General features: G+C 32.9%; 1 protein-coding gene across 1 annotated transcript; it reads right to left on the bottom strand.

Moving 5' to 3' along the window:
- Nucleotides 1-3893: 3893 nt before the first annotated feature.
- LOC134707563 (uncharacterized) lies at nucleotides 3894-11254 on the bottom strand. Its single transcript, XM_063567441.1, has 8 exons — nucleotides 11048-11254; nucleotides 9891-10041; nucleotides 9281-9423; nucleotides 8574-8777; nucleotides 8080-8165; nucleotides 6021-6172; nucleotides 5439-5556; nucleotides 3894-4848 (listed from the first exon to the last, which is right to left on the bottom strand). Exons 1-8 carry the CDS (start codon nucleotides 11133-11135, stop codon nucleotides 4534-4536), a joined length of 1257 nt encoding a protein of 418 aa, XP_063423511.1. The 5' UTR covers nucleotides 11136-11254; the 3' UTR covers nucleotides 3894-4533.
- Between the last annotated feature and the right edge of the window lie 1691 nt (nucleotides 11255-12945).

The following is a 12945-nucleotide window of genomic DNA, read 5'->3' as shown; positions in this document are numbered from 1 at the left end:
CATAATCAAAAATCTAAGTACATGTTTAGATTCAGCATATCAAAGAAGCCGAAGAATTTAATTTTTGTTAAAATCAAACTTAGTTTAATTTTGGACCCTTTGGATCTTAATGAAGACCAATTTGAAAACGGGACCAACAATTAAGAACCTACTAACACAGTAAGATTTGGCATATCAAAGAAAATGAAATCGAACAAAGTTTAATTTTGGACCCCGATTTGGACCAACTTGAAAACTGGACCAATAATTAAAAATTTAAGTACATTTTTAGATTTACCATATCAAAGAACCCCAAAGATTAATTTTTTGTTAAAATCAAACTAAGTTTAATTTTGGACCCTTTGGACCTTAATGTAGACCAATTTGAAAACGGGACCAAAAATTAAAAATCTAAATACACAGTTAGATTCGGCATAGCAACTTTGGTTGATTAAAAAAAAAATTGAATGGCGTAGTGGAATTAACAATATTTGGATTCTCATAAATTCTATGTATAACTTTTGGGCTAGTTTGAATCTCGGTCTATTTCTGTAATTTATTCTTACATACTTTTGATTTTTTAACCCTGTATGCGTACATTGCCTATGAAAATTTTAAAATTGTTTGTATGCACATTGAACGACAAATGTATGTGACGTATATAATTTTTCTGACGTTAGACACTCAAATCAATCCATGTGTTCTTAGACAGTAGATGTTTTTGTGTCCTGCTAAATTGTTCCTTTTAAAAGTTTTGGATACTCATAAATTCTATATATAACTTTTGGACTAGTTTGAATCTCGGTCTATTTCTGTAATTTATTCTTACATAATTTTGATTTTTTAACCCTGTATGCGTACATTGCCTATGTAAATTTTTAAATTGTTTGTATGCACATTGAACGACAAATTTATGTGACGTATATAATTTTTCTGACGTCAGACACTCAAATCAATCCATGTGTTCGTAGATAGGTTTTTGTGTCCTGTTAAATTGTTCCCTCTTAAAAGTTTTGGATTCTCATAAATTCTATGTATAACTTTTGGACTAGTTTGAATCTCGGTCTTTTTCTGTAATTATTCTTACATACTTTTGATTTTTTAACCCTGTATGCGTTCATTGCCTATGTAAATTTTAAAATTGTTTATAATCCTGGTACTTTTGATAACTATTGTATGCACATTGAACGACAAATTTATGTGACGTATATAATTTTTCTGACGTCAGACACTCAAATCAATCCATGTGTTCGTATATAGTAGATGTTTTTGTGTCCTGTTAAATTGTTATACGATGATGACTGATGTACCCATATTTCGACTATTTTATTAATTGTGACTGTTTATTTAACGCATCATGTAAATGTAGCGGAATTTGATGAGACTGTTATTAAAGTGAGAGGGTTAGCGCTATAGAACCAGGTTTAATCCACCATTTTCTACATTTGAAAATGCCTGTACCAAGTCAGGAATATGACAGTTCTTGTCCATTCGTTTTTGATGCGTTTTTTTTTTTTTTTTTGTTTTTTTTTTTTGATTTTGCCATGTGATTATGGACTTTCGAAATTGATTTTCCTCTGAGTTCGGTATTTTTGTGATTTTACTTTTTTCTTCAATATGCTGAATCTAACAATGTATTTAGATTTTTAATTTTTGGGCCCGGTTATCAAATGAGTCCACATTGAGGTCTAAAGGGTCTAAAATTGAATATTATTTGATTTCATCAAACTGAAATCAAACAAAGTTTAGTTTTGGACCCTTTGGGCCCCTTGTTCCCAAACTGTTAGGACCAAAACTCCCAAAATCAATCCCAACCTTCCTTTTGTGTTCATAAACCTTGTGTTTAAATTTCATTGATTTCTATACACTTATACTAAAGTTATTGTGCAAAAACTAAGAATAATGCTTATTTGGGCCCTTTTTGGCCCCTTATTCCTAAAATATTGGGACCAAAACTCCCAAAATCAATCCCAGCCTTCCTTTTGTGGTCTTAAACCTTGTGTTTTAATTTCATAGATTTCTATTCACTTTTACTAAAGTTAGAGTGCGAAAACTAAAAGTATTCGGACGACGACGACGACGACGACGCAGACGACGACGCCAACGTGATAGCAATATACGACGAAATTTTTTTCAAATTTTGCGGTCGTATAAAAACTTTTACTATAACCACTGAACCATGAAAATGAGGTCAAGGTCAGATGACACCTGTCAGCTAGACATGAACACCTTACAATCATTCCATACACCAATTATAGTAGACCTATTGCATATAGTATAAGAAAAACAGACCAAAACACAAAAACTTAACTATAACCACTGAACCATGAAAATGAGGTCAAGGTCAGATGACACCTGCCAGTTGGACATGTACACCTTACAGTCCTTCCATACACCAAATATACTAGACCTATTGCTTATAGTATCTGAGATATGGACTTGACCACGAAAACTTAACCTTGTTCACTGATCCATGAAATGAGGTCGAGGTCAAGTTAAAACTGTCTGACAGACATGAGGACCTTGCAAGGTACGCACATACCAAATATAGTTATCCAATTACTTATAATAAGAGAGAATTTAACATTACAAAAAATCTTAATTTTTTTTTGAAGTAGTCACTGAACCATGAAAATGAGGTCAAGGACATTGGACATGTGACTGACGGAAAGTTCGTAACATAAGAGTTGAATGCTTCTTTTTGTAAATTTATTGGAGTGTAAAAGCGTTGACTGAAGTACATTTTGTATGAAGCGCTTCCGGCGCTTCAATCAATGTGCACACAGTCAACGCGTTTACAACCCTATGAAGTTACAAAAAGAAGCATTCAATATTTATGATTATATTTTTTTAGGTTGGATCATGGAAACACGATTTTTATCAAGTTTTTATTTAATTTCCCCTGTGCAATTTATGGTGGGACATCGTGTCATTATGAATGATAAATTTTATTCTGTAATGAAGTTGAAATACGCGAGATTGCAGTCTAGCCGATCAGAAAAAAACGTCTTATAACGAAACATACATCTAATGTAATTATTACTATAAAATAAGGAGATATGGTATGATTGCTAATGAGACAACTGACCACAAGAGTTCAAATGAAGAACATAAAAACACTTGTAGGTCACCGTACCTCTTCAACAATGAGAAAACACAAATTTGACAGACATGGATGAACCAACGACAACAACCGAGTTACAGGATTCTGATTTATGGAAAATAATCATCGCGGGGTCAAATATGTTTATTAGCGCTCGACACTGCTGTAAAAATCATTTGCAAATGGCGTAACTTGATAAAAAGAATTGGAACAAAAAACACACATAAAAACTGAAAGCGTAAGACACTGACCAATAATAGACACAAGTATAATGGTACTCGCAATTACTGAAAGAAAGCTCAAAAGACTACTAAAACTTGCCAAGGTACATTAATAGTTGTTGACTTGAAGTTGAAACCAAAATTTTGTCTAAAATTGGTTAAAAAATAGATTCCAATATTTTTCTTCTTTGGTAATTACTTTTTTTCGTTGGACTGCATTTTAATTCTTTTATCTAATGCAAATGTGTACGAGACAATACATTACTAAAATTTACTTGAAATTATGTTCTACCATACATATTTAAATGTACGAGTGAAAAGTCTCATCAAATCATTCTATCTTTGACAAGACGTAATTTATAAACTTATAGTTGTCATCCTTTTAAACTTATTCATTAATTTTATAGCAAAACCGTAAGATATTATGAAACCTCTATATGCAGGAAGAAGTGGTGCGTTATTTGAATTGCTGAGTCTATTATTAGATACTTTTAAACATGTTGTGCTTTCAAACCGCGACTCTTTAACTGCCTTTTCTATACAAGCATTTTCGATTGTAGTCAAATGATGATAAAAAAGATAACAATGAATAATCATAATAATATTTTTTTTTATTAAAACAATATAAACAAAACTGCAATCAAATATAAACAACTATAAAACACACTCTTCAATACACCTATTTTTCTATAAAACACTCTTGTCTCTATTAAAACACATTTTCTAATTTAAAATTGTATAGGTTTAAAACTCTGTATTTTGTTAATTATGGCATTCATCTGTAAAACGAATTTCAATTTAAAAAAAAGTGGACATAAAACAATTTTTTTAACCTAAAGTATTTTTAAAAGTATTTACAGTAAAGTTAATTAATTAATCACGATGACCAGTCCTCTTTATACTGTGGACAAGATTTTACTAGCTAATAAAATTAACTTCACATATATATGTGAGGGTCTGGCAGGGGGTGTATTCAATTCTGTATTCTTTGATTTCGAAACCATGTTTTTCTATTCTTTCTTAATAGAAATTAACCCAGTTGTTTCTGCTCTGGTAACCCAATTTAAACGCTTATATGAAATTAGGATAATCGTTAATCATTTTTTAACGTGTGTTTGCTTGACAACCTTATTAATAATATTTGTATCATTTTACACATTTTTCAACTCTCAATAAAAGTTGATCTTAATAACGTTAGGATTTCTGTACATAAATTGTGTGTCTCCGTTATTATTCGTCGATAAAAAATGCTGCATCCATGTCTGGAAACCTGGGGTTAGGCCTGAATGGAATTGGTCTATCCGTAGTATACCTGCCTGGAAAAATTGGGTCAGGTCTGAATGGAATTGGTTTGTCCGTAGTATATCTGCCTGGAAACATGGGGTCGGGTCTAAATGGAATCGGTTCCCCCGTGGGGTTATCATGATGCTCTAAAAATTCTTCACTAAAATGAATTCTTTCCATGTCTATTTCATCGTGGTCATGAATTTCAGCTCTTCCAATAACACAGCAGGCAATTCTCCTCCCTTCGGAATCATCATTAACCTGAAAATAGAGATAACCAGTTACATTTTTCGTTCATACAGGACATATTTCATCTTATGACACTGCTGCTTATCTCGAACACATACACACGCGCAAACAGATGGCCAGAAAAGAAGATTTTTTAGCTATTTTTTAGCGTAAAAGAAGTAACTTCGTATAAAAAAAGCCTTCCAATGGACCTCAGTAGCTGTATCAGTCGTCCTACTGTATCGCTAACTTGTCGGCACTGATGTTGTGAGTTCGAATGCAGCACGGAGCTAGTGCGCTCGTCTCCTATCTTAATTGAATCGGATTATTAGTTTTCCCTGCGAAGGGCACTCCGGTTACCTCCACCATTAAAATCTGACCGCCACAATAAACACCAAACAATCAATCAGTTAATAAAAGCCTTTCTCATGTGTACGACCATGCATGTGGTAAAGACACATAATAATTCAATACTATGATTACTGTTGTCCCATTTAGAAAAGGGAAAGCAGAATAACAGGAAATTCAATCATTATAAATGTACCATTTTTTGTTTAACGTTCAAATTTATCATTGTTTTTTTTTTAATATAGCAATACTAAAAACAAAATCTATGAACTTACCACAAAACTTCGTCCTATCACAGAATGCTTTCCATGGAGAGACAGTGACTTGTCCATGTACTTCAGGTGAACTTCTCCTTCGTCGTCACACATTATGCTATTTCGGCTGCTTCGGTGTCTGCAAATTAATAGGTTTTTGTCACTTGATAAAATAGCATTATTGCATTTGCTTTTAGATGAACAAATCGTTCATCCAATACTTCAACTCATTGTATGATTATGATAAAAGTCTGGTTTCCTGGAAGGGGTCCTCGTGCCTTTTTGAAGATACATAGTGTACTTCAATACTTAAGGACATTTTCCTTTTTACTTTCTTGTCTATATTCTTTATTTTGTTACATTTTTCCTACATTGTTATCTATGTTTCACCGTTTCTTCACCTGATACAGACCTTCATGTTTAATTTATTAGAAAACTAAAACTGACTATATATATGCCATGAAGCGGCGTTAAAATAAGCATATCTATATTCTGTAGATTATTACCTTCGATTCATTTGTAAAGTTAATGTAATTGTTATATTGCATAAATTATGAACAACTTGTAACTCATTGATGGGTGAATTAAGTTTATTTAACTGACCTGGGTTTCTTTTGATTATAAACTGGACCAAGAGAATCACACGATCTACTCATGTCTCCGTATTCGTGAAGGGAAAAGCCATGTTTGTGTGACGTTCCTTCTCTCATTTCAAATCCGCTCAGATGTACATCAACATGAACTGGACTGTCCTCCTGTAATTAGATAAGAAAAAGATAAGAAAAGCGTATAAAACGACACATTTTTAACAATTAAGTTGAAGTCCATTTTCAAATTTTTATTAGATTTGTGCCCGTGTGACCATTTTTGTCTTCTCTTTTTGAATTAGGATAACGATCATGTTCCCTCAAAGTTGAGAGAAGGGGACTGGAACGGGAATCTTGACGAGCGAAGATGAACAATTCTACGATACTGGTCTATTGAAAATAAAACACATTAAATCAAGAGTCACAAAACGACATAAAAGAGGGACGAAAGATACCAAAGGGACAGTCAAACTCGTAAATCTAAAACAAACTGACAACGCCATGGCTAAAAATGAAAAAGACAAACAGAAAAACAATAGTACACATGACACAACATAGAAAACTAAAGAATAAACAACACGACCCCACCAAAAACTAGGGGTGATCTCAGGTGCTCCGGAAGGGTAAGCAGATCCAGCTCCACATGCGGCACCCGTCGTGTTGCTTATGTGATTACAAATCCGGTAAAAAGTCTAATTCGGTAGGTCAAATTCATGAAAGGGAAGGGGATTGTAGTTACGACGTAAGGAACATATCCGATATCATTTGTGAAACGGTTATTCCATAACGGTCAACCAACTCGTGATGGCGTCCGTAAAATTTACGAAGGGATGATTTCAACTTCACCATTTGGAACTCTTGGTTTAATAGCTTCCTTGTGAGCAGTAACCCTCTATCAAGAAAATCATGATAGGAAATGCAAGCACGGGAATATCGTATCAATTGGGAGATATATACCCCGTATGCAGGTGCTGCTGGAATGTTGCTACTTAGAAATGGAAAGTTCACAATTGGAAAGCTGAAATCATCTCTTTTGTCGTAAAGTTTTGTCTTCAACCGACCCTCATTGTCAATTTCTAGATGTAAGTCAAGATATGAAGCCGACTTAACTGTATCTGTAGTATCCTTTATCTCCAATTCGATGGGATAGATGCGATCCACATAGTCACCAAATTTTGAATTGTTTAGTGAAAGAACGTCATCTATATAGCGGAAAGTAGAGTTAAAGGATATTGCTATCTTCTTATCTTTCTTCCTAAGAAGTTCCTGCATGAAGTCAGCCTCATAATAATAAAGAAACAAGTCAGCAAGTAGAGGGGCACAGTTTGTTCCCATTGGGATGCCGACAGTCTGTTGAAAAACACGTCCTCCGAACGTAACAAATATGTTGTCAATCAAGAAATTAAGCATCTTGATAATGTCGGTTTCAGAGAATTTTTTGTTTGAATCAGAATGAGTCTTTATAAAGTATGAGTTATCCCTCCCTAAGACAAGATACTTATATCTACGTTGGCCATTCTTTTTTATGAAGCAAAGTAATACCAACTCTTTTAATTTGTCTTTTAGTTTGGAATGTGGAATACTTGTGTAAAGAGTAGAACAGTCAAATGTTTTAATACTGTTACAAGATGAAAGAGAGTTAGATTGTATGTACTCTAAAAGATCTTTGGAATTTTTAAATATCCACACCTCTAGAATAGGCAGTTTCACAATAAGATGGAAGGCTAAAGTTTTAAGCAAAATAACTCCGATACAGCATGTGTTTGAAAATATATTCCATATATTGGTACAAAAGTGCATGTAGTTTATAAGAAAATATGATGAGCATCACTATTGTTTCGATTGCAAATTTCCTAAATTGTGTCGGTCTTTTGCAAAATTTAGGTAACCAAAGACTACCGCTTTTCGAGAACTTTACTCAACACTTGTTCGACACAGCTGTTCATTGCAGAAGGTTTGATAGATTCGTCTGCAGTCATTGCAACTTCGATAGATTTCGTAACTCCATCAATGAAGGAGTGCAACGTTTTCACCCGTGGTCTATCGATTATATTCGTAATTTGTTCAAGTCATACCTTTTGTACTAAGTACACATTCCCCTTGATTTGACCAAACTCTTCAAAGTTGCTGTTGGTTACCATTTCACAGTTCGCATGGATCTCTGTAATTCAAATATATACGTTTAAATGCATGTTACGAACCAGTATGAAAGAGCGACAGGTTTTTATTACGATCTTACAGTCAAATCGGGAAAGATTATTCTAATAAAATATGTATGTATAGCTCCTGATGCGAATGAAGACCAATTTTAAAATAAATTGAATCAGTATGAACTATGCTTGAATAAGCTTTTTAAAATTGAAAAAAGCAGGAACATATATATAAGTCGTAGCACATCATGTGAAGCGTTATTCATATTAGGTTTAACATGTACACAAGACAACGTGCAAACATTAAGTCAGGAACACTTCTTAAGCTGACAAAACTAAAACAAATCAATTGATATATATATTATTTAAGGTATATTAAAATTCAATGTTAAAGAATGCTAAGGCATAAAAATACTTGCCTTCATCAATAGGTTTGTCTTGATGTGAATGTTTTTCGTTCAACATTAAATTTAGAAAAATATGTTGTCCTTTCATTGTTGTTGACTGGTCTTCATCGTCGTCTTTGTTTATATGTATGTGTACATTATTATTAGATAAGGCTTCAAACTTTCTTGTTAATGTTGATAGTTGGTTCTTCATCAAACCCAATTCTTCCTTTGTGTCTGCAATTAAACATTGTAAAGTTTCATTATACCAACAAATAATCTAAGTTAAAAATCATATTGCTATATTTTCAGTACCTGACATGGGTCGATCAGGGGGTGAAGAGCAGCTAGTCTCTATGGCTAAAAAAATAAAATTCTCAGTAGTAATTTTCTGATTTTCCATTGCCTTCCCTTAAAAACCTTATTTTTAACGGTCTACACTTCAAATGTATTTCGAATTAACTATTAGTTACACATTTAATATAAAACAAAGATTCAACAGTGTATAGATGAAAAATAAACGGTTGACAGTTGACACATAGATATGTCTCGCCTGTAAAGTCAATGAACCATAAGTGACGGGACCAATATAAACTCAATTGAAATGAGATGCACAAAGACCACTATGTTTGCTTGGCTAAACATACTATAAATATCGTATTAATTCATGTCTTCATATAGAATAATAGATATGGGCGTATATGTTCTACAATAAACTTAAACAGCTTAAAAGTTCTTACCATGTTCTTGTTCATTTTCTAACACAGAAACAAAAAATCTTCGGACAATGGAACCAAAAGGATTTGTGCCTTTGCAGAAATATTCTTTGGCATCCTCAGCTCTGAAGTTCTTTATTAACAAATAGTTCTTATAGATGCGGATCCTGTTAGAAAAAACAAAACTTCACTTTAAAAATAATAAAACAGTCTGTAAAGTATGATATATTTCAAATATTACATAAATATATAATCTTGAATTCTTTTGTCAATAATGGAGATAGAGTTAATTGTAACGTTACGTTTGCGCAACAAAACGCATATCGGTTGCGCAACAAAACACATTATGTTTGCGCAACAAAATGCATTACGTTTACAAAACAAGCGCATTACGTTTACTCAAAAACGAAAATATATTTACACAAAATCTTGTCGAAAGTCAAATAAAACTGTTGAAATTTAAAGGCTTTAAACGATGCTATCTAAAGTTGATGAGGTTCAAGAACTAGGCGAGCGGGGACATTTCGAGAGGTATAAGCAGGACATAATGTGTTTTATTCGACTGTGTTTAATATAGAATGCTTGTAAGTTAGTGTCATTAATATCTGGACTAAGTGTTTTGATACGTTCTTACCGTTTTGATGATTTAATTTCGTCTTCTTCTTTATACCAAATGATAAAAGAACCCGGATTGGAATCTATTTTACACCGAAGTTTGATGTGTTTTCCTAGATGACCACTTATTTCAACAGACTCTGGCAGTCCATCGCTAAATTTCGGACCATCTGTAAAAAAATAAAATTAAGTATAAAAAAAACATGCTATTTATATTTTATGTCATTATTTACGTATTTAGTTCTTTTTTTCCCGTTCAGATTTTATTTTACATGTGACTTATGACCGTTTTCATAATATTATCTGGGACTCAATAATTGTATTTCATTTTAAGTTTACATGTGTCGAACACATATGTGTGACAATTGCTCTTTTAATATTTGCTAAACCTATTTTTATGTTGAGACGGATTGAAGTGACAAAAATCTTAAAAATATTTGTGCTTTTCTAATTCGGACAATGTGCGTAACTCTAGTCACAAAAAAAATAACTTGATTTTCCCTACCACTCAGATTAAAAAAAAGAAAAACAGTGGATGATTTTATCATAAATATATGTATATATTCAGTCAGTTTAATTGAAGTCTGGAGCTGGCATGTCAGTTAACAGCTAGTAGTCTGTTGTTATTTATGTATTATTGTCATTTTGTTTATTTTCTTTGGTTACATCTTCTGACATCAGACTCGGACTTCTCTTGAACTGAATTTAAATGTACGTATTGTTATGCGTTTACTTTTCTACATTGGTTAGAGGTATAGGGGGAGGGTTGAGATCTCACAAACATGTTTAACCCGGCCACATTTTTGCGCCTGTCCCAAGTCAGGAGCCTCTGGCCTTTGTTAGTCTTGTATTATTTTAATTTTAGTTTCTTGTGTACAATTTGGAAATTAGTATGGCGTTCATTATCACTGAAGCAGTATATATTTGTTTAGGGGCCAGCTGAAGGACGCCTCCGGGTGCGGGAATTTCTCGCTACATTGAAGACCTGTTGGTTACCTTCTGCTGTTGTTTTTTTTATTTGGTCGAGTTGTTGTCTCTTTGACACATTCCCCATTTCCATTCTCAATTTTATATATATAAATGTAACCTATTTTAGTTGCGACTGCAACCAGGAACATATATATTAAAATACTATTCCCAGCTGCAACCTAAAGAAATTGATGTACAGTAACTTACAGTTGTCTTCTCCCATAGTTGTACTTGAAACATCACAGGCTAGTGCAGCTAAAATAATAAAACATAATGTCTGTATATTCTTGCCCATCTTGCAGGTTTTTCGATCGTATGCCGTTTAATTATTACTTGACTATTCCCCCGTATTTATAAAACTCTTTCAATCTGAGTCAAAGTACTACTCAATCAAATGACAAAACTAATTAGTAGTGCTCAAATTGTCGGATTTTCAGGTGTTAATTTCAATGTTGTTAATTATGACGAATAAAAGATTTAAAAGTAAAGTTATAATTGAGTTTACCTAATTATGAACTGTTATGAAACTCAAGTTTTATTTATAGCAAAAGCCTTGCTTGTTCAGGTTAAGGGATACAAATGATACATGTACATAAAAATCTCATCTTTAAATTTCAACTATATATAATAGATGACTATTTCGTCGCATTAAAAAATTAAGTCCGGTTTTCGCAAATGAACTAAAACATTCTCATAATTAAAAAAAGATCATCATCTGATAAAACATTTATATGTTGATGCAAATCAATAAATAAAGATCTTCATATAAATAAATGACATATATAAAACTCTAACTTTAATTAATCATTCTTTTTTTTTTATTAACTTTGTATTTACATTGTATCATAGATAAAATTTGTTCGTTCATTGTGTGAAAAAATGTATTACATGTACTGCATTTTTGATAGAGTTAAGCCGTTGCGAGTGATATTTTATAGTCTGTCTTTTTATGTTGCGATGTTACACTATTGATTTAGATTAGGGAAAAGGGTTTAGTACCATTACATGTAAAACGATTAATCTCGCTGCTGTTTATATGGTTTATAAGTTTTCTCGTTTCTCGTTTTTTAAACAGATTAAACCGTTGGTTTTCCAGTTTAAAGGGTTTTACACTAGTAATTTTTTGGACCCTTTATAGTTTGCTGTTAGGTGTGAGCCAAGGCTCCGTGTTGAAGACAGGACCTTGACCTATAATGGTTATTTTTATTAGTTTTGGCTTAGATGGAGAGTTGTTCCATTGGCACTCTTCCTGTATCTATGTTTTTTAACAATACATGTTTTTCATCTTCTATATATATTATCAAAATCGAACTTTTTTTTTATTAAAAAGTTAGGTATGTGGCGCAATTCCCGCATGGAAAGTCGTTTTTGAACTCTACCAAGTAGCAGTAGAACTAAAAAAAAAGTTGGTAACTTTAGACTGCCACTGGAAAATGGAGGTACATTGGATAGGGACAGCAATTTTCCATTGTAACAGACCACCTTCTTACCCCTCAAAGAGTTATTGCAACGCTACAACGGTTCTTAAACGCAAAGAGGATAGCACTCTTTCCAAACGACGCAAGTGATTTTCGAAAATGATGTCGTCAGCGACAGTCTTTTTGCGCCAATTGCTAATTTCAAGATGTATATAATATAGGCAATTATTTTTCAAAAGTATCTAAAGTTCTAAATATGAAATTCCTGTACGCCAAATTTCAAATGATTCGTAGTTGTGAAGCTTATTTTTTTTATTTAGACGCTGACAATGTATTTGATGGACTAATCAAGTGTTATCCATTATATTTTCAACCTTCATACAACACACGAGTTTGTAAATGAAAATGCTTCTAAGCTTGGAGACCTACCGCATTTATTTGTCTTTGTTTCATGAGTTTTATCGAAATTATAATATCAGATGATGAATTTTACGGCTGTTTCTGTTGTCGTGAATGACTTTTCCAAGAATGTAATTTTCACTCGAGTTATAGGCATGTGGCGTTGGGTGACTTTCAAAAGAGGCGGTGATGTTAGAAAGTGGTTTCATCAATTATTATAGTTTAAGATAAGTCTTTCTTACAATGGAGCCCAGAAGAATCGGACAAACTGATAAATCTGTCTCAAAT

This window comes from Mytilus trossulus, chromosome 2 (genome assembly GCF_036588685.1).
Source record: "Mytilus trossulus isolate FHL-02 chromosome 2, PNRI_Mtr1.1.1.hap1, whole genome shotgun sequence".
NCBI classification, from domain to species: Eukaryota; Metazoa; Mollusca; class Bivalvia; order Mytilida; family Mytilidae; genus Mytilus; species Mytilus trossulus.
Note: the sequence above shows the minus strand (reverse complement) of the source record. Positions and strands in the feature narration are given on the sequence as shown.